Consider the following 26,844-nt stretch of genomic DNA (forward strand, 5'->3'; position numbering starts at 1 on the left):
TTACAGGTGGTTGACCAGTTTTCCCAGCACCACTTGTTAAAGAGGTTATCTTTTTTCCATTGTATATCCTTGCCTCCTTTGTCAAAGATAAGGTGACCATAGGTTCGTGAATTTATCTCTGGGCTTTCTATTCTGTTCCATTGATCTATATTTCTGTCTTTGTGCCAGTACCATACTGTCTTGATGTCCAGTCATCTTTTCTGACCACAGTGTAGTAAGATTAGATCTCAATTACAGGAAAAAAATTATTAAAAATTCAAACATATGGAGGCTAAACAACACGCTTCTGAATAACCAACAAATCATAGAAGAAATCAAAAAACAAATCAAAATATGCATACAAATGAATGAAAATGAAAACACAACAACCCAAAACCTATGGGACACTGTAAAAGCAGTGCTAAGGGGAAGATTCATAGCATTACAGGCCTACCTCAAGAAACAAGAAAAAAGTCAAGTAAATAACCTAACTCTACACCTAAAGCAACTAGAGGAGGAAGAAATGAAGAACCCCAGGGTTAGTAGAAGGAAAGAAATCTTAAAAATTAGGGCAGAAATAAATGCAAAAGAAACTAAAGAGATCATAGCAAAAATTAACAAAGCTAAAAGCTGGTTTTTTGAAAAAATAAACAAAATTGACAAACCATTAGCAAGACTCATTAAGAAACAAAGGGAGAAGAACCAAATTAACAAAATTAGAAATGAAAATGGAGAGATCACAACAGACAACACTGAAATACAAAGGATCATAAGAGACTACTACCAGCAGCTCTATGCCAATAAAATAGACAACTTGGAAGAAATGGACAAGTTCTTAGAGAAGTATAACTTTCCAAAACTGAACCAGGAAGAAATAGAAGATCTTAACAAACCCATCACAAGCAAGGAAATCGAAACTGTAATCAGAAATCTTCCAGCAAACAAAAGCCCAGGACCAGATGGCTTCACAGCTGAATTCTACCAAAAATTTAGAGAAGAGCTAACACCTATCTTACTCAAACTCTTCCACAAAATGGCAGAAGAAGGTAAACTTCCAAACTCATTCTATGAGGCCACCATCACCCTAATTCCAAAACCAGACAAAGATGCCACAAAAAAAGAAAACTACAGGCCAATATCACTGATGAACATAGATGCAAAAATCCTTAACAAAATTCTAGCAAACAGAATCCAACAACATATTAAAAAAGTCATACATCATGACCAAGTGGGCTTTATCCCAGGAATGCAAGGATTCTTTAGTATCTGCAAATCAATCAATGTAATACACCACATTAACAAATTGAAAGATAAAAACCATATGATTATCTCAATAGATGCAGAAAAAGCCTTTGACAAAATTCAACATCCATTTATGATTAAAACTCTCCAGAAAGCAGGAATAGAAGGGACATACCTCAACATAATAAAAGCTATATATGACAAACCCACAGCAAGCATCACCCTCAATGGTGAAAAATTGAAAGCATTTCCCCTGAAATCAGGAACAAGACAAGGGTGCCCACTCTCACCACTACTATTCAACATAGTTTTGGAAGTTTTGGCCACAGCAATCAGGGCAGAAAAAGAAGTAAAAGGAATCCAGATAGGAAAAGAAGAAGTGAAACTCTCTCTGTTTGCAGATGACATGATCCTCTACATAGAAAACCCTAAAGACTCTACCAGAAAATTACTAGAGCTAATCAATGAATACAGTAAAGTTGCAGGATATAAAATTAACACACAGAAATCTCTTGCATTCCTATACACTAACAATGAGAAAACAGAAAGAGAAATTAAGGAAACGATACCATTCACCATTGCAACAAAAAGAATAAAATACTTAGGAGTATATCTACCTAAAGAAACAAAAGACCTATACATAGAAAACTATAAAACACTGATGAAAGAAATCAAAGAGGACACAAACAGATGGAGAAATATACCGTGTTCATGGATTGGAAGAATCAATATTGTCAAAATGGCTATACTACCCACAGCAATCTATAGATTCAATGCAATCCCTATCAAACTACCAACGGTATTTTTCACAGAACTAGAACAAATAATTTCACAATTTGTATGGAAATACAAAAAACCTCGAATAGCCAAAGTAACCTTGAGAAAGAAGAATGGAACTGGAGGAATCAATCTGCCTGACTTCAGACTATACTACAAAGCCACAGTCATCAAGACAGTATGGTACTGACACAAAGACAGAAATATAGATCAATGGAACAGAATAGAAAGCCCAGAGATAAATCCACGAACCTATGGTCACCTTATCTTCAACAAAGGAGGCAAGGATATACAATGGAAAAAAGACAACCTCTTTAACAAGTGGTGCTGGGAAAACTGGTCAACCACCTGTAAAAGAATGAAACTAGAACACTTTCTAACACCATACACAAAAATAAACTCAAAATGGATTAAAGATCTAAATGTAAGACCAGAAACTATAAAACTCCTAGAGGAGAACATAGGCAAAACACTCTCCGACATAAATCACAGCAGGATCCTCTATGACCCACATCCCAGAATTTTAGAAACAAAAGCAAAAATAAACAAATGGGACCTAATGAAACTTAAAAGCTTTTGCACAACAAAGGAAACTATAAGCAAGGTGAAAAGACAGCCCTCAGATTGGGAGAAAATAATAGCAAACGAAGCAACAGACAAAGGATTAATCTCAAAAATATACAAGCAACTCCTCCAGCTCAACTCCAGAAAAATAAATGACCCAATCCAAAAATGGGCCAAAGAACTCAACAGACATTTCTTCAAGGAAGACATACAGATGGCTAACAAACACATGAAAAGATGCTCAACATCACTCATTATCAGAGAAATGCAAATCAAAACCACAATGAGGTACCATTACACGTCAGTCAGGATGGCTGCTATCCAAAAGTCTACAAGCAATAAATGCTGGAGAGGGTGTGGAGAAAAGGGAACCCTCTTACACTGTTGGTGGGAATGCAAATTAGTACAGCCACTATGGAAAACAGTGTGGAGAGTTCTTAAAAAGCTGGAAATAGAACTGCCATATGACCCAGCAATCCCACTTCTGGGCATACACACCGAGGAAACCTGATCTGAAAGAGACACGTGCACCCCAATGTTCATCGCAGCACTGTTTATAATAGCCAGGACATGGAAGCAACCTAGATGCCCATCAGCAGATGAATGGATGAGGAAGCTGTGGTACATATACACCATGGAATATTACTCAGCCATTAAAAAGAATTCATTTGAATCAGTTCTAATGAGATGGATGAAACTGGAGCCCATTATACAGAGCGAAGTAAGCCAGAAAGATAAAGACCATTATAGTATACTAACACATATATATGGACTTTAGAAAGATGGTAACGATAACCCTATATGCAAAACAGAAAAAGAGACTCAGATGTATAGAACAGACTTGTGGACTCTGGGAGAAGGCGAGGGTGGGATGTTTCAAGAGAACAGCATCGAAACATGTATATTATCTAGGGTGAAACAGATCACCAGCCCAGGTTGGATGCATGAGACAAGTGCTCAGGCCTGGTGCACTGGGAAGACCCAGAGGGATCGGGTGGAGAGGGAGGTGGGAGGGGGGACCGGGATGGGGAATACATGTAAATCCATGGCTAATTCATTTCAATGTATGACAAAAACTACTGCAATGATGTAAAGTAATTAGCCTCCAACTAATAAAAATAAATGGAAAAAAATAAAAGCTTTGAGAGAAAAAAAAAAAAAATAGAAACAGATCCAGACATAGAAAGCAAACTTATGGTTACCACAGGGGAAGGAGGGGGAAAGGATAATTTGAGAATATGGGATTAACAGACGCACACTCCTATATATAAAACAGAAAAACATCAAGCATTTACTGTACAGTGCAGGAAACTAGATTTAGTATCTTGTGATAAGCCATAGTGGAAAAGAGTCAAAAAAAGAATACATACATATATGTAATTATATTTATAACCAGATCACCTTCCTATACACTAGAAACACAATATTGTAAATCAATGATAATTCAATTTTTATAAAACAAAAAGGAAAAAATAACACTCAGAGGACAGGGAGAGAATACCCAAAATGTTAACATTTCTCATCTCTTTATATTTCTCTGAGGCTCTCATTTTCCAAAATGAGGCTATTTTACTAGAACAATCAGTAAAAAATAAAGTAAAATGTTTCAGGAGGAAGAGATTTTGCCCACCTACAAGTGATTCATCTTTCCTCTCTTTGCTCCCTCATTTGCCCTGAACCTTGTCCACTAAACTCATAGACTGCCCCAGGGATCTACAAGTTTTCTACATCGTTGTGTATTTCATAACATGTGGTTTCCCCCTCTTAGGAAGTGTTGCTTCTTGAGGTTGTTAGACTTATTTCAAGAAAGCACTTAACACAGTTCCTTAGTAAATATGTGAGAAAGGAAGGCATCACTCTAGACATCACATCTACAATAGTTCATTTAAGTGTCACAAGCAGACCTTTAGGGTGGCTCTTTGACGGATTTATTGTTATTCCCTTTTGTATAGCGTTAGCATTATTTGGTAGCTTGTTCAAGGTTTCCAAGTGCTATTGACTGAATATGTATCCCCAGAAATTCATACATTGAAACCCTAACTCCAATGTGATGGTATTAGGAGGACGGGTGTTGGAGATGATTAGGTTTACATCAGGTCATGAAGGTAGAATCCTCAGAGCAGGATCAGTGCCCTTCTAAGAAGAGGAAGCGACACCAGGGCCTGCCTCCACCATGTGAGAGCACAGCCAGAAGCCGTCATCTGCAAGCTGGGAAGCCAGTTCTCACCAGGAGCCCAACTCTGCTGGTGCCTTGATCTCCAACTTCTAGCCTCCAGAGCTGTGAAAATGAATATTATGTTGCTTAAGCCACTTATCCGTGGTATTTTGTTAGAGCAGCCTGAAGTGACGAAGACACAGAACTAGTGTTTTAGCCAATATGGGCTTCCCTGGTGGCCCAGACAGTGAAGAATCTGCCTGTAATACAGGAGGCCTGGGTTTGATCCCTGGGTCAGGAAGATCCCCTGGAGAAGGGAATGGCAACCCACTCCAGTATTCTTGCCTGGAGAATCCCATAGACACAAGAGCCTGGCAGGCTATAGTCTATTAGGTCACTGCAGTAATAAACTACTGCAAAATCTCAGCAGCTTAACACAACCAACAAGTATTTATTTGTTGCTTGCACAGAGTACGGTGCAAGACAGTGGTGAGAGGAGAGGGTCTCTGCTTCACACCATTTCCCAGGGGCAGCTGCCGTCTCGAAACTGCAGCCTCCAGGACACATGGTCTTAACGGCCTCGGCAACAAGGTTATATGGCACGGAGGAACTCCCTCCAGTTACCCCAGGCTCCACAGTCATGCAGCTTAGGACTGCTGGGCAGAACTGCTCACAGGGCTCCTGAGAGATCTTCCTGCATGTCCAGAGGAGGAAAATGAAATAGGACTCCGTGACCACTAGTACTGTCCACCACAACCGGTATATAATGAAACCAGAATCCAACAGCAGACCCTTCAGCTCCCAAAATCCCTGCTCTTCCCACTACAATGTCAGGCCTCCCCAAACTGACAGAGTTTGCTTTTCATTAAAAGAAAGAATTTTTGTGACAGAATAATTTATAGACTATGACTCCTCAAGGAAACTGATATGGAAAATGGCCATAGTGAATGTTTTAGATTTGCAAAACCAGTCATGTATGGATGTGAGAGCTGGACCATAAAGAAGGCTGAGTGCTAAAGAGTCGATGCTTTTGAACTGTGGTTCTGGAGAAGACGCTTGAGAGTCCCTTGGACAGCGAGGAGATCCAACTAGTCCATCCTAAAGGAAATCAGTCCTGAATACTCATTGGAAGGACTGATGTTGAAGCTGAAACTCCAGTACTTTGGCCACCTGGTGCGAAGAGCTGACTCATTGGAAAAGACCCTGATGCTGGGAAAGATTGAGGGCAGGAGGAGAAGCGGACAACAGAGAATGAGATGGCTGGATGGCATCACTGAATCAATGGACATGAGTGTGAGCAAACTCCAAGAAATAGTGAAGGACAGGGAAGCCTGGCCTGCTGCAGTCCTTGGGGCCACAAAGAGTCGGACACGACTGAGCGACTGAATAGCGACAAAGCATCACAAGATTGCCTTTGGAAAAACCTTAAGCACCGTCAGTGAAACCTCTACAAGTTGCACCCAGAGGGTAAATGTCTATGAGACATTAACATCACTCCAGGCTCTAAGGGAAAAACCACTGGGGATGAGGGCAAATCTTCACGGAGGAGATTCTGGTATGCTGTTAACCAACCATCCTAGTCCATCAGGACACTCCTCGCTTTAGCCCTGAGTTCCACTTTCCAGGACACCCTTCAGTTCCAGAAAAATGCTCAGTCACCTGGTTGTACATTGATACTTTTTCTCCCTGACAGCTCCTGCAGGCGTCATCTCAAGTGGCTCAGTAATCTCTGCATGAAAATGCACAGTGATCTGAGAAAGTAAACTTGGCCCTGCATCCAAGAAAAACTCGGGTGGAAATAGCACGTGAGAATAAAACTCTCTCACAGGCAAGGGCTTGGGAAGCTTCTCTTTGGATATTGGCTCACTTCAGCAAAGCAGTCCTCCTCAAGGACTTGGGGAAAGAAAAAACTATGACTCTGCTCCTACTTCTGCATCCTGACGTGCAGGAGGCTTTTCCCAGCCAAATACATCAAGGATTCATACTGAGTTTATAGATACATCAACACCTCGATGTTTTTCAAGTCAAATATCATTAAAACCATTCAAGTTCGGTGTCATCTTGAATTTGTGCTATTCTTGACAGGCACGTACACACAAACGCATACACAGGTGCACACACACAGGTGCACATACAGGCCCTTGCACTTTTTCCTCTTGCATTCTGTTTTGTGAGTTTTGCCTTAGTGCTCCATTTGCGAAGTTGGATTTGGTAAGCACCTTGACTTGTACACTCTCCACCATCTCCAGGTTAAAGTGCAGAGTCCACAGTGAGGTTCTCAGAGTCCTGCTGAAAAACAGCTGCCTTTTTGGCCCTAATTCACACAGCCCTGCCCTACACAAGTGCTCTGATCCATCCATTTCATTCCCTCGACCACTCTTAGGCTTGATTCATCTGGCTCTGACTGTCTGTATTGCCCTTCCCACCTCTCATGTACTTGGCCAAATCCTAAATCCAAGACTCAGATTAGATTCTGGATAGGTGATGGTTTCTCTGCTATTTTCTGTAAATTCTTCCCAGACTCCAGCAGCAGACCTTACAGATACAATTCAATTAACAGCCAGGTCTAATCTGTCTTGTAAATCCCTTCTTTCTCATATTTACATACTTAGGGCTATTCAACGTTTAGTTACTTTGTGATTTGCTCCCAAGTCTGGGTTGCAAACTCCTTAACGAGAAGGGCAGCCCTTGGCCACTCTTTATCTGCTGAGTTATGCGCACCCACTGTCTGCACATAGTTAAAGGCTCAACAAACGCATATTGCTGTATTAGTGGGGCTTCCCAGCTGGCACTAGTGGTAAAGAACTCACCTGCTAATGCAGCAGGCGTAAGAGACTCAGGTTTGATCTCTGGGTTGGGAAGATCCCCTGGAGGAGGGCATGGCAACCCATTCCAGTATTCTTGCCTGGAGAATCTCATGGACAGAGGAGCCTGGCGGGCTACAGTCCATAGGCTCGCAAAGAGTCGGACGTGACTGAGGCAACTTAGCACGATGTACTAGTATGAATCCTTGATGCAAGGAAAAACCTACCAAAGCATGTTTGAAGAATATGATGTCAGGAATATCACCTTATATCTACCTCTCAAGACAACATAGATAGAAAATCATCCAGAAAAAGAAAAACCTTTTTTATCCCCTTAAGAATTAGGACCTGAGAAAATTCACGAGGCGTCCATCCACTGATCAGCAGACTTCCACGGCTGTGCTTCCTGCCCCGTCCACCATGGCTGGTACCTGGGGACAGGACAGCTAGGAGTCAAATTGGAAGTAGATTCAGTGTTTGGAATTGAAATATTTCTGGGGTTGAGCCATGGATCCAGGTCCTCAAGACATCCAAGCTTTAAGAAGCCTGAGAGGTAATGAATTGGGTAAATACGGGCCCAGGGGAGGGGAGGGCACAAAGGGAGAGACGGTCTTGGGAAGTAAGAACTCCTAAACATGATTCAAGGGTTCTTGGTCACTTCCAGAGTCAAGGGACATGCGTAGCAGAAGGTCTGTCAGTCCCTCCCTGTCCTTCCGCTAGGAGCTTCAGGCCTGTCTCAACCCTTGGTTGATGAGCGTCAAGCCCGGCCCATTAAGAACCCCACCCCGGGGGCTTCCCCGGTGGACCAGTGGTTAAGGCTCTGCCAGTGCAGGGGTGTGCAGGTTAGATCCCTGGTTGGGGAGTTGAGATCCCACATGCCTTGAAGCCAAAAAAAAAAAAAAAAATCCTAAAACATAAAACAGAAGCAATATTGTAACAAATTCAATGAAGAATTTTTAAATGGTCCACATTTTTAAAAACTCTTTTTTGAAAACACTGGTCACTTTTAAAAAAGGCAACTTCGCCCTACAGCTAACTGAGTCTAGGTATATGGCTTTGTCTAAGTCCATTCATTCACTGGGGACCAGCAGTGTCAGGGCTGGCGCGAGCATTGAGGGCGACTTCTCTCATTTACCCCCCTCTGTGTATCCTGCCTGCTGCTCTTCTGGCCTTTCTGCCTGGGTCTCTAACAGGACCTGGTCCCCCCGCCAGTTATCCTCGGGGCCTGAGCTTGGGTCCGAATCCTCCCGGCACAGCAACCTGCTCACTGACACCCCTCCGCCCACAGCTTCTGCCTGGTCCTCGTCCTCAGACTCTGGGCTTTTCTTCCAGTTTCTCCTCGCGTCTCAGTCAGCCCTTCTGACTTCTGACCAAGAAACACAAAGATATCTTGAACCGTTCATTCACAAAATATTCACCCACCCAATGCCAGGCATCCAGGGACCCAGTAGTAAACAAGTCAGACGCATCCCTGTCCAGAGGGAGACTACTGTCTCATGGGACACAGACATTAAGCACATCACTGCCAAATAACTCATTAATCATGCAACCAGAGGGACCTCGTCTTCTTTCACCATCCAAGTCACTCTTTCCTCTACTATGCAAACAACCCTAATTCTGAGAATTCTAAGGAGATGCTAACAGATAATGCAAATTCTTTCTAGTCGCTGCCTGTTCTCAAGCACTCTTAGCTTCCTTTTTACCATTTCTTCATGCCGTCCCTGATCTCTCCAGCCTGTTTTGGCCCCCAAACAAGAAGGTATGGTCCTTTCTCCATTCTCCTAAAGACAAAAGACACAGCTGCTGAATTTGAGAGATTTTACTGAAAATCTGAAGATGACACAGGGAAATTATAACCTAAAAAGAAACATTCACGCCCTTTCCAATGCCCTTTTAAGGCCGATGCAGTGCCTTAAGAGGCTTACACAGGAGGGTAAAGAAAGTCTCCATAAAACCCAGAGAAGAGATTTTTAGAACTCCTCTCTGGATCCTGCCTGGAGTCACAACTGAACTGGAAGATTTTAAGTCTTAGCACTTACTAGTATGTGTATAGTTAATACCAAAGTCATTAAATTTAAACTTGACCTTCGGTTTGACAATAAAAAAAAAAAAAAGAAAGAAACATTCAGCTTTCACTGTCTCCAGAATCCATCCAACATTATGGCCGGTTCCGGCTGCCACCTCTCTCCTTAGCTCAATGCCTTCCCCGGGTTGCTGGTACCACGGTCTTCACTCCTTTTAACCAGTCGGGAGTCTCCTCTCTTTGTGAACTCATGTCTCCCATCTCACCCCCTGAAGACAGCCATTTACACGGTAACAACCCAAGACGGCCCATCGACCTTGTGATGAAACTACTCACTATGACTTGCCATATATCAGCCTGCATTCATTCATTCTTTCATTTCAGAAATAATTACTGGGGCTTCTCTGGTGGCTCAGTGGTAAAGGATCCACCTGCCAATGCAGGAGATATGAGTTCTACCCCTGGTTGGGGAAGATCCCACGTGCCTCAGAGCAACTAAGTCCGTGTACTACAACTACTGAGCACATGGCCCCAGCTACTGAAGCCCACACGCCTTAGAGCCCATGCTCTGCAAAAAGGGAAGCCACCACAATGAGAAGTCTGTGCATCACACCCAGAGAAATGCCAAAAATAAATAATAAATAAGTACAGTTGTTTTAAAAAAACAAATAATTACTGAACATGAATTTTATACTGGGCATTGTGCTAGGCTACAACAATAAAGAAAAAAGGGAACAGCAAACAAGACAGACTAGAAAGACCCTTCCCTCCCGGAGGAGACAAACAATAAAGAAGTAAGCTAGAAACGTCAACAATTGAAGCTTTTAGTGCTTTTTATTACAAAATTTTAAAAACCAGAGAGATATGATAGATGGGAGTCTTGGAATATTGGAAGTATCACTTTGGAAAGGATAGGTAAGAGAATTCTCTCCGAGGAGGTGACCCTTGGGATAAGCCTGAGAGATAACAGGATTGGACTTTGCAAGGCAGGACTCAATGCCCGCCTCAATGCTCAAGCCAGCCCTGGGACACCGCTGGTCCCCAGTGAATGAATGGACTTAGACAAACAGATCCACCTAGACTCAGTTAGCTGTGGGATGGAGTTCTTTTTTTTTTTTTAACACATATCTAAGATGCCAGCAAGGTAGAGGCAACAACACTGATTTTGAAAGAATTTAAATCTAATATATTTTAAAAGATACAACAATAGGCCCCTTGGGCAGAATTAGAGTTCTGTCTTCCGTACATATATTTTAAAGTTTAATACTGTTTTTATTTTTATTTGCATGGGCATATTAGAGCCCTCAATATTTTCAGGGATTAGAACCTCTGAAGTCTCACTCAGCCCTAGGGGATAACAGAAAAGGGCGTCCCAGCAAAGAAAGAGAAGTCCAAAGTTCCTGTGGCTGGAAAGAGTGTGGCCCCTTCTGGAGGTAGGAAGAAGGGACAAGAACTCTGTGACTGAGGTGGGAGCTAAAGAGTATGTCTCAGACAGGGCGTGGTTTCTAAACACTGGTTATATCAGAGAATTCCCTAATTTTTTTTTTAAATTTCTGATGCCGAGGCCTGACCCAAGGCCTAGGAGGGTGGGGGCTTCCCTGGTGGTTCAGATGGTAAAGAATATGCCTGTAATACAGGAGATCCAAGTTCGATCCTTGGGTCAGGAAGATCTCCTGGAGAAGGGAACAGCAACCCACTCCAGTATTCCTGTCTGGAGAATTCCATGGACAGAGGAACTGGCGGGCTACAGTCCATGGGCTCACAAAGAGTCGGACAGGACTGAGAGACTAACACACACCGTGGGGAAGGGGGGGGTTATGAAATTGGCATTTTTTTAAGTTCCTCAGGTGATTCCAACTTGCAGCCAGGACCACTGACATGAGGCCTTGTAATCAATTAGAGTAAAAGAAAAGTTAAGGCGAAAAATACAGACCCTCGAGTCAGACAATCTGGTTTTGAATCCCATTTCTGCCACTGGCTAGCTGTGTGATCCAAAACACACTACTTACACCTTCAGTTCCTCAGTTTACCCATCTGAAAAGTGGGGACAATAGTTCACCCACTTTTTAGCGTTGTTTGTAGGATTAACGAGATGATACATACAACAGTCTTAGAAAGCATGTATTAAGGATGCAATGACTTCTAGCTTTGACTACTCTTTGTGAGCAACAACGGCCGCTTAGCTCAGGTGGGAGGTGCTAGAGGTGAAAAGACAGAGTCAAATTACATGTTTGGAAACAAACAAGACTTGCTGAAAACTGGCTGAAAGCGATGAGGCAAAGAAGAGAATAAAAGCTGGTTTTCATGTTTGGGACTTTAAAAATTGGGAAGGAAGTGGTTAAAATTTTACCAAGATTGGGAACACTAGGAGAGGAATACATTTTGAAAAAGAAAATCAGGAAGTTTCATTTTTATGTGTTTAGTAGGTTAAAGACACTATATTAGATACCCAAGAAGAGGTACCAAGACAGCTTAATATGTCATCTTGGAGCTCAGATTTCAGAGTCATTAGCATGTAGTGCTCCATCCAATATGGTAGACATTAGCCACACTTGCAAGGCTATTTAATTTAAACTTAGGTTAATTAAAATTGAATAAAATTAAACATTCAGTTCATCAGACACTTTAGCCACATTTCAAGTGTTCAACAGTCACATGAAGCTAGTGGCTACCATGTTGGACAGCGCAGATTTAGAACACTTCCATCACTACAGAAATTCCTATAGGAAAGCACTGAGCCACAATCCATAGAATTACAGGAAATCATCTATGAAGTGGTTCATAATTCTGGATACACATTGGAATCACCCCCAGGAATTAGGAATCAGTTCATCTGGGGGAACTTCCAGGCAATGGTAATTTCTAAAAGCTGACAGGATGATTCTCAAGTAGAGTCAGAGCTGAAAATCCTGGACCTACGGAGATAATACAGGTGGAGAAGCAAGTTATGATAGAACCCTACAGTACCCCAATATCAAGGGCAGTGATTCTCAATCTTCGCTGAACACTGGAATCAGCTTTAAATATTATGAATGCTTGGGACCTGCTTGGAGAGATTTCTCATTTAAGTGGTCTAGAATGCAGCCTGGTCTTCAGAAATTTTAGAAGCTACCCAGTTACTCTAATGGGTTTTTAAGACTGAGAACCACTGTCTGATAGAGGAGAAAGATGTAACAGAGAAGCACTAGGAAGAAGCAACTAATACAGTATGATGAAAAACAAGAGTGCAGTGACCCTGAAGCAGAGAGAAAATGTTTCTAGAAGGAAGAAATGGTTCTATCTATTGAATGCCAAAATTCAGTACGTTTAGTAAGCTTCCCATTAGATTCTGTTGGGATGGTGCTAATGGGAGCCATTTGGAAGTGGGTCAAAGAATGAGTGGTTGATGAAGAAATACAGTGATTGTAGACAACTGTTAGTAAACAGTTCCAGTTATGAAGAGGGGCGAAGAATGCTGGTAGCAGCTGGACAGTGATTTGGGGTCATGGACTAGGTTTTTTAAGACACAGATATTAGATTATGTTTGTATGTTGATGGGATGCCATAATAAAGAAGGAGATGATTATTCAGGAAAGAGGAAGGCTCTGGCAGGGAGTTGACTTCCTATCCAGAATCCCTAGCCTCCTTCCTACTTGCTTAAAGATCCCCAGGGCTTTCCAAGTCCCCAGGGCTGTTGTCCTTTCCCTAGTTCAAAGATTAACCTTACCCAGTGGTTCTGAAACTTTAGCATGTGTCAGAATGACCTACAGGGCTTTTAAAAACACGAATAGCTAGTCCTGCATACAGAATTTCTGATTCAGTAGGTTTGGAGTAGGGCTCAAAAAAATATATATATATATATACTTTTCTCATGAGTTCTCAGGTAACGTTGCTGCTCTTGTCCCAGGCAGAATCTTTGAGAACCAGTAGTCTAAGGTCCCGATGGTAATCCTTTCCTTCATAAGTAGTTTTTGTTTCCCTGATAGCTCACTTGATAAAGAACCCACCTGAAATGCAGGAGACTCTGGTTCGATTCCTGGGGTTGGGAAGATCCACTGGAGAAGGGATAAGGCCACCCACTGCAGTATTCTTGGGCTTCCCTTGTGTGGCTCAGCTGGTAAAGAATCTGCCTTCAATGCAGGAGATGGCCATTTAATGCAGTTTTAGGGATGGGCATTTAATGCGGTTCTGGCCAATGAGAATCAGTCTCTAGGAGATTGTAGGAAAGGTTTCTTTGGTGATAAAACAAATAGCCTCTGTCCTTTCACCAGGTGTTGTCATATTGAATACAATGCCTAGAACAGTGGAAGCTATCTTAAAAATATCTTGTGAGCCAAACTGTGGCAATCTCCATGCTGAAGATGGAACACTGGAAAGAACCGTGTTTTGTTTTGTTTTGTTCGTAATGTTACACTACTGAGGGCTTCCCGGGTGGCACTAGTGGTTAAGAACCTGCCTGCCAATGCAGGAGAGATGAGAGATGCAGGTTCGATCCCTGGGTCGGGAAGATCCCCTGGAGGAGGGCGTGGCAAGCCAGTCAGTACTAGAGCCTGGAGAATCCCTAAGGACAGAAGAGCCTGGTGAGCTACCGTCTATAGAGGCACAAAGAGTCAGACACAACTGGAGCAACTTTGCATGCACACAGGCACACTTGGAATTAAACCTGGAAACCCTGTCTTGTGAAACAAAGTGTTTTTCTTACTGTTAAACTGTTTTGAATTAGATTCTCACTTGCAGCCCAAAGCAACCTAAGTTACTGGTAGATTTCCAAGACCTTAACTAGATAAGCCGGGATGAAATGAAGGGGTGGCTCTATATAGAAAAAACTGAGGAAAAAAAAAAGAAAGAAAGAACTGAGGATGCTTCCTCCCTGGTAATGCGACAGAAGGCAAACAGCATATTGATGCAGATAGATTTGGTGGTTGAAAAATCAAGTAGCTCCTGTTTGATTCCTCCTATGCATTCCTTCCAGGCTGTGAGGCATCAGGAAAGAAAAGGATATAGCCTGTTTGAGAAGAGGGGAGAAAGTCTGGGAAAGTCTTTTTAGAGAATAATAAAAATGACTGGGAAAACATTGTTATAGCTAACTGCTCATTTTCAATTCGTTATCTTAAATTTATAGAAAATAAACACCCTAATTGGACAAATGTCTCCAATTTATTGGGTGCAAATAGATAACAGAGCAGATAGCTGATTCCAACCATGGTTAAATCTTCCTGGGTAAACATAAAAGAAACAGAGAAAGGCAAGGAAGTACAAGGTGTCTTCAGGAAAGTGCTTATAATCAAAACCATATAATCAAAGCCAGATTCTCCTTATCCTGGGGAATCCCACAACCCTCAAGTTTTCATTGGGTTTTCTCCCATCATCCCAGTGGGAGCTCCTAGCATGCTACTTGCATTAGTTCCCTATTGTTACATAGCAAATTCACAAACTTAGTAGCTTAAAATAATATTCAATTATAAGCTCCCACTTATGTAACTCAGAAGTCTGAGCAGAGCAGCTCAGAGACTCCCAAGGCTAATATTCAGGTGGCTACATTCTCATCTAGAGCTCAGCGTCTTCTTTCTTTCTTTTTTTTTTTTTTTTCAGTTCTACCAGTTTATTACTACCAACCCATCTCCCTCCACCCTTGTGCACACATGCTCAGTCATGTAATCCCATGGACTTCAGCCCGCCAGACTCCTCTGTCCATGGATTTTTCCAGGCAAGAATACCGGAGTGGGTTGCCATTTCCTTCTCCATCAGCATCTTCTTTCAAGTTGATGTACCTGAAGGATAATTCAGTTCCTTATGGTTGTAGGACACACATCCTATTTTATCTCTGGCTGTTAGCTGGGAGCCACTCATACCCACATTCCTTGCCACATTGCCTCCTTCATCTTCAAAGTTAACAAAGGAGATTTTCCCTCACTTTGAATTCCTTTCACACTTTTAATTTCTTCTTCAGGAAGAGCCCACTTCCTTTGAAGGGCTCACCTGCTAGGTTAGGCCTATCTGGATAATCTCCCTTTCTCAAAAGTAGCTGTGTCAGACTTAGAAAACAAACACAGTTGTCGGGGACAGTTAGGGACTTTGGGAAGGTCATGCACACACTGCTATATTTAAAATGGATAACCAACAATGGCCTATTGTATAGCACACGGATCTCTGCTCAATGTTAAGTGCCAGAACTGTTCTGCTGCCTAAAATTTATCAATGGTTCCCATTGCCTATACGATAATCAATTCAATCTAAGACAAACTGATCAGTTCAGTTCAGTTCAGTCGCTCAGTCGTGTCTGACTCTTTAAGACCCCACAGGCTGCAGCATGCCAGTCTTCCCTGTCCATCATCAACTCCTGGAATTTACTCAAACTCATGTCCATTGAGTCAGTGACACCATCCAACCATCTTATCCTCTGCCATCCCCTTCTCCTCCTGCCTTCAACTTTTCCCAGCATCAGGGTCTTTTCCAATGAGTCAGTTCTTCCCATCAGGTGGCCAAAGTATTGGAGTTTCAGCTTCAGCATCAGTCCTTCCAATGAATATACAGGACTAATTTCCTTTAGGATGGACTGGTTGGATCTCCTTGCTGTCCAAGGGACTCTCAAGAGTCTTCTCTAACACTACAGTTTGAAAGCATCAATTCTTTGGCACTCAGCTTTCTTTAGTCCAACTCTCACATCCATATATGACTACTGGAAAACTGATAGCTATGACTAAACACCTCGAGGAACAATGCATTGTACTAGTCTGAGAACACTGTACTGAGCAAGACAGAGATAGTTCCTACCCTCATAGAGCTTATATCCCTGTAACAGAGACAGACAATAATTATGAAAGGGAAAATGAGGTGACTGTGTGGGCATGTGTGGCAAAGGGAACTAGCCTCATCTGTGCAGTAGGGAATGCCTCCTTGAGGAAGTGGGAGGATAGGGACACTTGAAGGATGAGTAGGAGTTCACAAGGTCAGGGGAGAAATGTGAAGAAAATGTTCCAAGGGACAAGAACAACATGAGGAAGGCTCTGAAGTTGTGAAAGAACACAACAGTGTGGTTGGCATCTGTGAAGACTGAGAGAGTGAAGGTTGAGGGGAATTATATACATAATGAAACTGGGAAAACAGAGGACAAGATCATGGGTGAACTTACAAGAATCTGGGACATTATTCAAAGGGCAATGTGGGGTCCACTGAGGGTTTTAAGGAGAAGGGTGACATGGTTTGATTTTTTTTTTTTAAAGATTACACTGGATTATATTGGATTGGATTGAATTGAATGGATCAAGACCCAAAGCAGACAGATCAGCTGGGAGACACATTATTGTCCAGCTAGGATAATGGGGGCTTTGACGAGGAGGGTGGCAAAGAGGATACAAAGCAAATAAAATCAAGAGATATTTAAGAGGTAGAATGACAAGTCTTGCTGACTGTTTGCATATGAGAGGTGACAGAGAGAGGGGAGCAAAGGATGGTTCCCAGGCTTAGGACCTGAGCAGCTAGGTCAACAGTAAGGCCTGGATTAAGAAAGCTAGTGATGCAAGTTTATGGAGTAAAAATATTGAATTTAGCTTTAGACATGGTAAGCTTGATATCTGCAAGATGTCCAAGTGGAAATGTAGAATAGGAAGGGAGACACACGGGTCTAGAGCTCAGATTTATATGTCATCTACAAAGAGGCAGTAACAGAGGGCTTGGGAGCACCCTAAATTACCTAAAGAGAGCATGCAGGATCAGAAAACTGGCTCCAGGGCTGGGTCCTGAGAAATGCTGACATTGAGAGGTTAGATGAAAAGCAAAAGTGAGAAAAAGAACTAAAGAGTGTCCATAATAGGATGGTAGGAAAACTAAGAGAATCTGATATCATGGAAGCGAAGGAGAATGTGCCTCTAGAAGAAGGGAGCGTGCAGCCGTTCCCAGGCATGGCAGAAGCTGGTGATCGTTTACATAACTGTTCGTTGTCACCCTCCTGCTTCCTACCAAAACTTCCTCCTCCTTTCCTGCCATTTCTCCAAAGGTGTTAGAGCCTTTATGCTCTAACACCCACCTCACTGACCTTCTCTTGGACCATGCCGTGTCTTCTCACGCATCCTCCCTTTTTCCTGTGCAGACCTCTCTCATTCCTGAATCCCCAACCCTCAACCCCTCCTTTCCCTCCTAGAATCACCTGGTGAACACTATGTATCCTTTAACACAGCAGTCCCCAAACTTTCTGACATCGGTTTGCTGGGAGACCATTTTTCCACGTATGGGGGTGGGGCTGGTAAGGCATGGGGTGGGCGGTAATGCAAGTGATGGAGAGCAAAGAGAAGTGGCAGATGAAGCTTCGCTCACTCACCTGCTGCTCACCTCCTGTTGTGCGGCCAGGTTCCTAACAGGCCATGGACCCTGCTGGACCCTGCTTTAATACCCTAAGCGGCTCGGACATCACCCACTCTCAGGCCTTCTTGGACCATCTCCTCCCCAAACTGGACCAATACATTTCTCATTCTATTTGCTTCCCTGGCATACAGATCTGATTGTGCTCATCCTAGTAGACCATCCTAACTTATTTATTGTCTGGGTCCTCTACTTAACTATAAGCTGCTTGAGGACAAGGGGGATTTCGTGCTCTGCTTTTTTTATAGCTATACTTGACATAGTATCAGACACGTGGCTGATACTTCAGCAAAGTATCAGCAAAGGTCCTTCAGCAAAGTTCCTGGACCTTATTGCTGCCACTACTGCCTAGGGAATGCGAATATCCTGGTCTAGTTTGATAAAGGACCACGAGAATTGCTGACATGGAGCAGGAGGCAAAGATAACTGAAGAGTCAACAAACAATGACTGAATCAACTGCATCATTGGTGCCAGACCACCAAGCCTATCACAGTGCCCCAGTGCTAGCATCTCCCTCCTTTTACAGATGAGTAAATGGAGACTAGAGAAGTTAAGTCACTCATCCAAGGTCAGACCCTGGCAAGAGGAGCCAGGACTTGAAGGAACCCAAGTCTGTTTGACTCCAGAACCCCACACTAAGTCCAGCTCGTACTTGAGTTGAAGGAAGTTCCTTGCACAGATTTAAACTTGTAAAGTATAGGGGTTATGTGGGGAGAGGGGGGTCCAGAGGGAAGAGATATATGTATACATACAGCTGATTCACTTTGTTGTATAGCAGAAACTAATACAACAGTACAAAGCAAGTATACGCCAACAAAAAATGATACATTAAAAAAAAACTCGTAGAGTACAGTACTGGGTGTGTGCTGTGTGAGCTGCAGGGCATTCCTCTTCCCAGCCTGTGCTGCTGGTTCCAGCAACCAGTGGCTCTGCTTGGCCAGAAGCCATGAGGGACAAAAGCAAAACGTCCATGAAGGGTCTGTTCCTCAGCATCGATTTGTCAAGGCCCTGGGGTCCTGGGAGCAGGTTGGAGGGGTGCCTGAGAGTGAGCCAATCGCTGCAATGTCAGACACTCAGTTGGAAATGGAAGTGAAAGGCGAGGGAGTCAGAGTGGAAGGGACTGAGCCAAGTTGCCAGGTCTTGGGCAATTTCAAGTCCACGACTCTGAGCCAAGGACAAGACACTATACCTAAAATAACCTCCCCAAAGAGTCTTTACTGAGCATTTTGCAACCATTATCCCCGCTCTGACTTTCAGGTCAACACGACAAGCATTCACTGGACTCCTGTTAGATGTTAGGACTGTGACTGTTACAAAGACCTGGCCTTCTGCAGACACAGGGAAAGCCCCCAGGACACAAGGCAGGTGCTGTCAAACCAGGACACGATGCAGGGCCAACCTGGGCAGTCCCAGCCACGAAGGCAGCTGGGATTCAGAGAATTGGAGAGGGCAGGCTGTGCTGGCACAGGCAGCGGGGGCCTCTCGGAGCACCTAACCTGGAAGGAGGAAGACAGAGCAGAAAGAGGAGAGCTTCTCAGGTAGGAAGAGGAGGAGCAGCAGAGGTGAGTCACGAGCAACAGGAAGGAATTGTCTCGGGCTGTGCAAAGGCGACTTGATGGAGAAGAGTGAGATATGAGGTTGGGTGAATAGGGAAGCTCAGACAGTAGAGTTCCTGGAACCAAGAATATTGACCAAATAAATGTAACATGCAGAATCCAAAAGTTCACCACATGGGCAGTGAGAAACCATCCAGGCTTTTGAGAGGCAATTAAGAATAAAAACTTAACTTTAGGAAGATTTATTTGGTGGTAGTGTTTGAGGTGGATTAGAAAACAGAGAACTAAAAACAAGCAGAAGGAAAGAAAAAAAAAGCTGCCCAAAAAGAAAAAAATATATACAAATAAACCCTGAATGCTTCTCTGAGTATCTACTAAAAGTCTGACTGCAGGAGAACTTAATAAACATAGTCTCTTTCCCTGCCAGTCCAATAAGGAAGACACTCATTAATCCCATAGTTACCTATTAAGGACCTGCTATGTGCCAAGGATTATACTGGGTCCTGGGGATGCAGTGAAGAGTAAACCAAAGTTCTGGTCTTCATAAAGGTTATCCTCAGATGGATGCAGAAGAAAACACAGAAGCAAATCAATAATAACATCAATATAAATCCAAGCGTGACGTGCTAGGAAGGAAAATAAGGCAGGGCATTGGGCAGGGAATGGTAGGATAAAGTGGTGTTTAAAATTAATGTACATGAAATGAAAGTAACTCAAGAATTTGAATAAACCCTGGGAAATAGTGAAAGGCAGAGGAGCCTGGCGTGCTGCAGTCCATGGGGGTCACAAAGAGTCGGACACGCCTTAACGACCGAGCAACAGCAAGGACTCTGGATTGCCTGGAACTGCCCCAGTTTCAGCCGTGCGAGTCCAACAGCTTACAGAAATCCCTCAGCCCTAGGCAAACGGGGATGGTTTGTTGCCCTACAACTGTAGGGCAACTGACCTTGACTTATATACCCTGTGTCTGACCTGCATGATTCAACACAAGGTTTTGCATCTTTAAAGGGACATCAGCACAGTCAAATCACATGCTTAGTTTCCCAAGCGTTAGCCAAATTGCTACCTTGGGTGGCCTCTTCCCCTCCCAGACAGAGCAGCAGTCAGAAATTCCTAGCATTGGTGACCTTGGATTTCTCAGCCTTCTATTCCCACCATCTTGCCTTCAGTCCTAGCTACCACCTAAACCAGGAACAGCAAATCCACTAGTGACCCCAGTCCTTGCCATCTTCTCCCCTCCTCTGCCCAGCCCTAGCCAGCAAGCTGGTAAGGCCTTCGGGGTCAAAGCTGGGTTATCAGACAGGGAAACAGGGGAACTCATCTGAGGTGATGTGATGTGCCAGAGTTAGTCACAAGAAAGGGGAACCCCAGATAAATTACAGCTTGCTGACCTTGGGAGACGTGCGGTTGTGTCTCTTCAGTTACAGAGATACCGGAAATGCTCACTGAAGTGTCAATTTCGGAATTTTGGGGCCAACGCTCCAAAGGGCTGACTCACTTTCAAAGCAGAAACCACGTGAAAGTCCTGATGTTAAGATGACAGTACACGCTCATTCAGAAGTCATGGTATTTCAGACTCACATAGTTCTTGGGAAAGTTCAAAGATCATTTCTGCTGGTTATTAAAGACTTCTCCAAAATTGTAAGAAAGATTCAAAGAAAATACCAAGACTGATATTCATCTCCCTGGTTACGGAAGCTTCCTGCCTGACAAGGTTAAAAGAATAATAAGCAGGGGACACAAGCTCCAGGAATCATCCCCATCTGGCCCCTGGTCACCTTGCCTGCTTATGTACAGATTAAAATGTAGAATTTCAAATAAGCTCTTTAGGTAACCTTGCCCAAGCTGCACATACAAATCCTACTAACTGAACTACAGGGTGAAGGGCAGGTATTACTGTTGCCTTTTTAAACTCATTTGTCTGGGAAATTGCCTCAGACTCCCAAGAAAAGTTACTGCTAAAACTTCCAACAAGCCCAATACGTAATCCCTGCAACAGCCCTTTCCGGGTCCCTCCCCTCGGGGCTCAGCCTGACTTTGCCAGCTGTTGCAAGGTTGCATCACTGACCTTTGCAATTGTCTGGCCAGTCCAATTTCCCCATCCTCTTCCTGCCCCCCTCCTTTTCTCTGCTTGAAGAGCTTTGGCCCAGGATCTCTCCTTTTCCCCTACTTGCTAACTAACTCTGATATATGGATAACCAAGGCTAAACCAGAACCCTCCCCCCACCAAGGTGATGAAGTTTAATCCTGGTTAAAATCAACCCTCCCAGCTTCATGCTTCCAAGGGTCTTCCCTACTCTTTAGCTTCTTACCTTAATCATCTACTTTCACCTTTCTGCTCCTAAACTGTGTCTATGCTAAATGGAGCTGGTACAGCCGCGCTGCTCCCCAGGTCCAGGGGAGTGGCATATAATTGCTGAGGAACACAGGAAATATTTGCAGTTCAGGCCAGCAAACTTTCCCCAAGGCCCACCTTTCCATGTTCACCTTGCCCCAGTGCTCAACTTCACTTCTTAAGTGGCAGTGGGGAGAGTTTGGATTTAATGGCAGTTCTCTGATACAGAGAAGTGCAAACCCCTACAGACACAGACACCACACACCACACACACACACACACACACACACACACACACACACACAATCTGTGCATAAAGGGCAGCCTCAATGAATAGTTATCCATCAAGTGACCCTAGCAAAGCAGGCACATGACTAAACCAGTTAGACCAGAGAGAAATATAACTATAAGCACAAACTTCGTTGGTTATGCAGAGCCTGGAGACCCTTTCTGTTTTCATAACCGGATCCCTCCTCTTTCCTTCTACCTCAAATCCATATACGTGCGGGAAGATGACAAACTTTCTTTATGAAAACTAATTTTTCAATTAAGTTGAACCCCGGTCTTCTCTTGTGGCTCAGCTGATAAAGAATCCACCCGCAATGCGGGAGACCTGGGCTCACTCCCTGGATTGGTAAGATCCCCTGGAGAAGGGAACGGCTACCCACTCCAGTATTCTGGCCTGGAGAATTCCATGGACTGTATAGTCAATGGTGTCGCAAAGACTCAGACACGACTGAGCGACTTTGACTTCACTTTCAGGTGTCCTCACCAGGGGTCCTTCCAGACCTCCCCGGATAAGGGAAGCTGTGATCCACCCACACCGTTAAGAAAGAGGTTGGGAATGGGCGCGGATTCCTCCCCGGGTCCTCACCTTTCTACATCCAGGCCCTCCACCCCGCCCCCGGCCCCTGCACCCCAGGCGTGCACAGCTCGTGGCCTCTACCCCAAGGTCCCTGCCCCGCCTCGCCCCTTCCTCCCCCTCCTCTCTCTGGCCTGCGTCCCGGGAGCCCAGGAGGCGGGGCTCGCAGAAACAAATATAAGCGGCCCCGGGGCGCTGACCAGGTCCCAGTTGCCGAGTCCCTATTCTGAAGCTAGGAGGAAGGCGAGGAGGAGCAGAACGCAAAGGCGAGGAGGAGCAGAACGCAGAGGCGCGGGCCCACGCACACGGTGATCGCCGCCCCAGCTCTGGCGGCGCCCCTGTAGGTGAGCGCAGCGCGGAGGAGCGCGGCGGGGCGCGGGGTCCCCGGTGCGCCCCCCACTCCCTGAGGGCCTCCCCCCTCCAGAGCCGGGAGCTGCAGCCGGCCTTCGGAGGCTGAAGGTCTCGCTGCCCCGACCCGCTGCTTCCGCAGGTCGCCCACACCCCGAGACCCCGGAGCCCAGATGGAGACGGTCCAGGAGCTGATTCCCCTAGCCAAGGAGCTGATGGCTCAGAAGCCCAGCGCGAAGCTGGTGCGAATGTACGTGCTGGGCGGCGTGCTGGCGCTCTTCGGCGCCGTGCTCGGCCTGATGGAGACCGTATGCGGCCCCTTCACGGCCGCCGGCCGCCGGCGGGAGCGCGAGGCGACCCCGGCCGAGCTGCGGACCGCCAGGGGGGAGCCGGCCCCGCAGGAGCAAGGCAAGCCGCTGGAGGCCGTCCAGGGCTGCCGGGCCCTGTCCAACCGGCTGCACGCCTCCTAGGAGCTCGGGGCGGCCGGCGGAGGGAAGAGAGGAGAGACACCCAGAGAGGGGCGAGTGAGCCAGAGCCGGAAGGGCAGGCTCGAGTGGGCGTCCTGTGCTGTCTGAACTTGCTTCTGAGAAGCCACCGACTTCTAGAACTGAACTAGCACGCGGATCCAAGAGGAGCTTGGGATTGAGTTCGCTCCAAGTGCAGCACTGCAGGAAGACCAAGCGCAGCACTGCAGGAAGATGCCACGTCCGAAGCTAGGTACCTTCGAGCCACCTGAGTGCGTCTAGCATTCTGCACTGGGGCGAAAGGAGGAGAGACGCTGTTTATATTGTTGTTGTTATTGTTGTTACAGTAATTGCGTTTTGAAATAAAAAACGTTTTGTATATATATCTCAGCATCTGATTCGGGGGGGGGGGGGGCGGGCACAGTTGCCTAGCATGGGCTTCAGGGAAGGCTGACATGCTGGGGTCTTACCTGAGGCCAGTGGACTGAGCGGTTTCCTGAAGATCAGGCAACTTTTGCTTCTGCCCTCCGACTCTGATATTGATGTTACAGGCTTGTAAGCCAGCTGGGAATTTATTTTTGCTTTGTGTTAGGAATGGCAAGACAGAAGCTCTTCTAAGTCCCACCAGACTTAGCATTTCAAGCTCAGAAGATAAACAAGCTAGAGTAAGTGAAAGAGAGCTGCAGTTTAACTCTAGGGCAGAAAAGCTGTCTGCCATCTCACACCTGTGCCCCGAAGGGTCCTGCTGAGAGCTGTTCCTTCCTAACTGTAAGCGGGGGAGGGGGGCGGCGCAGGGAGGAAAACTAGCTAGACGCAAGGAAAAGAGGGAAGGCGATCTCCCAAGGACATTTAATTGAATGTCTAGCTCTATTCTGCCTTCCTCCTCACAAACTGAATCACAGTGGGAAGCTCTCATTTAAGAGGGGGAAAGACTGGTTTATCACAGGCTTGAGTCCCCTTTCACCGGGGACAGAGGTTCCTTTGTGCTAATAACTAGTCCCTGTGGCTCTGTAGGGCTCAGCTTATCAGCATCAGAAGTGGTTTTTAAAGAAGTAGCTCGGGGCAGGAGCCTGAAGCCACTCTCTTTCTGCGCCCATCAGGTGTGGACATTTCACTCTCACCATCCATGGCTGTGGATTTTTAAGTTTCTCCACCACCACCCTCTTCTCCCCCACCCCCCGCCACACACACACGTTTCCACTTTATTTCTGACAGCTCGCATCCTACCCAGTGTTTCTGGCCCTCATCAAGTGCCCTGTCCACATGAAATCTATCTTTATCACTCCAAACAAAAGAGCAGTGAGATTAATCAAGAGAAAAGACATGCATTCAAAGCAAAAGAATAGCAGTGGAACCACTGTTCTCCCAGTTTCCAAAATGGGAAACTTGGCCCTGTATTAAGGAGACATAACCTTGTCTTAAATGTCCAGAAAACGTCTCAGGAGTTCACCCTATCTTATTCTTCCCGCTTTCCTTCCCAGGCGCCTCTCTCACACTATGATTCTTCCACTGATGCAGCCGCTCCTTGGTCCAGCTGTCAAACCTCAAACCGCCTCCCGCGCTTTCTTGTATATTCGTCTCAAAACACTCACTGCGGGACCGGGGTTTCGCCCTTCCTTCATCCTGCCGCTCCTCCCTCAAAGGCGTCAGCGCCTAAACTCCTGTCCAGGTTCCCCAGTGTCTCCGTGATCTGCTTGCATCTCAGCCCTCCCACCTGATGCCCCGCATGAAACTCCAGGACCCTCCTGCCCCTTCTGGTCTTTAGCACCTTTGCTCACATTCCTCTTCCGACCCGAACGCCTGCCCACCCACAGTCCCCACACCTTCTGCAACCCATAAACCCAGGTTCCCCAAGAGAGTGGAGTTTCAAATATTGTGCGTCTTGTCAAACTGTGTATCAACTCATGTACTCCAGTTTTTGGTTTAGAAGGCAATGCCTCTAATTTTTCTTTACCTATATATAAAAATACATGTATTTTACATATGTCCCTAAATAAAAAGGAAACGCCTGTGTATTTTTAGCTTTGAAGGTTATGCCTCATATCTATACATGGACAAACTACCCAACCCAGTTAAATCCAAGCCATCAAAATCTTATCTGTCCTCACTGATCTTGTCATTCCTCTGAGTTCATTCAGTCTGAGTCTCATAGTGGATCACACAGTAATGGACTTTTTAACCCTGTTGTTTCATGGAAGTGGTCATCTCTCTTACAGTCTTCTTTATGTCTTTCACATTTTTAAAGGTTTTTTGTTTTATTGTGGCTAAAGTCACATAATATAAAACATGCTATCTTAACCATATTTCACTGTACAGTTCAGCGGCACTAAACATATTCACGTTGTTATACAACTCTCAACCATCATCCATCTTTCAGATTTCTCACCTTCCTAAACTAGAAACTCTGTCCCCATTAAACACTAACTCCCAATTCCTTCTCCCCACCCCCACACCACCTGACCCCTGGCACCTACCAATGGACTTTCTGAGTCTATGAATTTGGCTATTCTAAGTACCTCGTATAAGTGGAATCAAACATTATTTGTCTGCACCTTATATATATGCTGGAATGCACTTGTGAGGTTAATATATGTCCTACAAACAGAGTGCGCCCTTTATCCCCTGTCCCACTCAGCAGGTTCTCATTAGCTGTCCATTTTGTGCAGAGTTGTGTATATATGTCAATTTCAATCTTTCCATTTATCTCACCCCTCTCTTCCCCTTTTGGGGCCCATATCTTTGTTCTCTACATCTATGTCTCTATTTCTGCTTTGCAATTAAGTTCAATTGTACCATTATTCTAGATTCCACATATATGCATTAACATAAAATATTTGTTTCTCTCTTTCTGACTTACTTCACTGTGCTTGACAGTCTCTTGGTCCATTCACATCTCTGCAAATGGCACAATTTCATTCCTTTTTATGGCTGAGTAATATTCCACTGTACATAGGTATCACATCTTCTTTATCCATTCCTCTGTCAATGAACATTTAGGTTGCTTCCATGTCCTGGCTCTTGTAAATAGTGCTGCAATGAACATTGGGGTGCATGTATCTTTTGGAATTATGTTTTTCTCCAGGTATAAGCACAGGAGTGGGACTGCTGGGTCATACTGTAGTTTTATTTTTAGTTTTTTAAGGAACCTCGATACTGTTCTCCATAGTGGCTGTACCAATCTGCATTCTCACCAACAGTGTGGAAGGGTTCCCTTTTCTAGCATTTATTGTTTGTAGAGCGTTTGATGATGGCCTTTCCGGCCAGTGTGAAGTATTACCTCATTGTACTTTTGATTTACATTTCTCTAATAACTAGTGATACTGAGCATCTTTTCATGTGTCTCTTGGCCATCTGAATGCCTTCATTAGAGAAATGTCTATTTAGGTCTTCTGCTCAT

General features: G+C 44.6%; 2 protein-coding genes and 1 non-coding gene across 3 annotated transcripts in view; 2 read left to right on the forward strand and 1 right to left on the reverse strand.

Moving 5' to 3' along the window:
* The window catches only part of LAMB3 (laminin subunit beta 3), a 126,833-nt gene that overhangs the window by 51,734 nt on the left and 48,255 nt on the right, over positions 1-26,844 (reverse strand). Inside the window, exon 2 of the mRNA XM_070473860.1 lies at positions 7,870-7,952. The gene's annotated coding sequence lies outside the window, so the exon portion shown is untranslated. The remainder of the gene's footprint in view (positions 1-7,869; positions 7,953-26,844) is intronic.
* On the forward strand, positions 9,407-9,529 carry LOC139037594 (small nucleolar RNA SNORA26). Its single transcript, XR_011490476.1, has one exon. It is a non-coding gene; the product is annotated as a small nucleolar RNA SNORA26 (small nucleolar RNA).
* Positions 22,902-23,830, forward strand: G0S2 (G0/G1 switch 2). The gene is made up of 2 exons (XM_020904250.2): positions 22,902-22,979; positions 23,126-23,830. Exon 2 carries the CDS (start codon positions 23,157-23,159, stop codon positions 23,451-23,453), a length of 297 nt encoding a protein of 98 aa, XP_020759909.2. The 5' UTR covers positions 22,902-22,979; positions 23,126-23,156; the 3' UTR covers positions 23,454-23,830.

The sequence above is a fragment of the Odocoileus virginianus genome, chromosome 11 (assembly GCF_023699985.2).
Source record: "Odocoileus virginianus isolate 20LAN1187 ecotype Illinois chromosome 11, Ovbor_1.2, whole genome shotgun sequence".
NCBI classification, from domain to species: Eukaryota; Metazoa; Chordata; class Mammalia; order Artiodactyla; family Cervidae; genus Odocoileus; species Odocoileus virginianus.

Coding starts and splice junctions, on each gene's coding strand:
- G0S2 (XM_020904250.2), top strand. CDS start 23,157: ATGGAGACGGTCCAGGAGCTGATTCCCCTAGCCAAGGAGCTGATGGCT.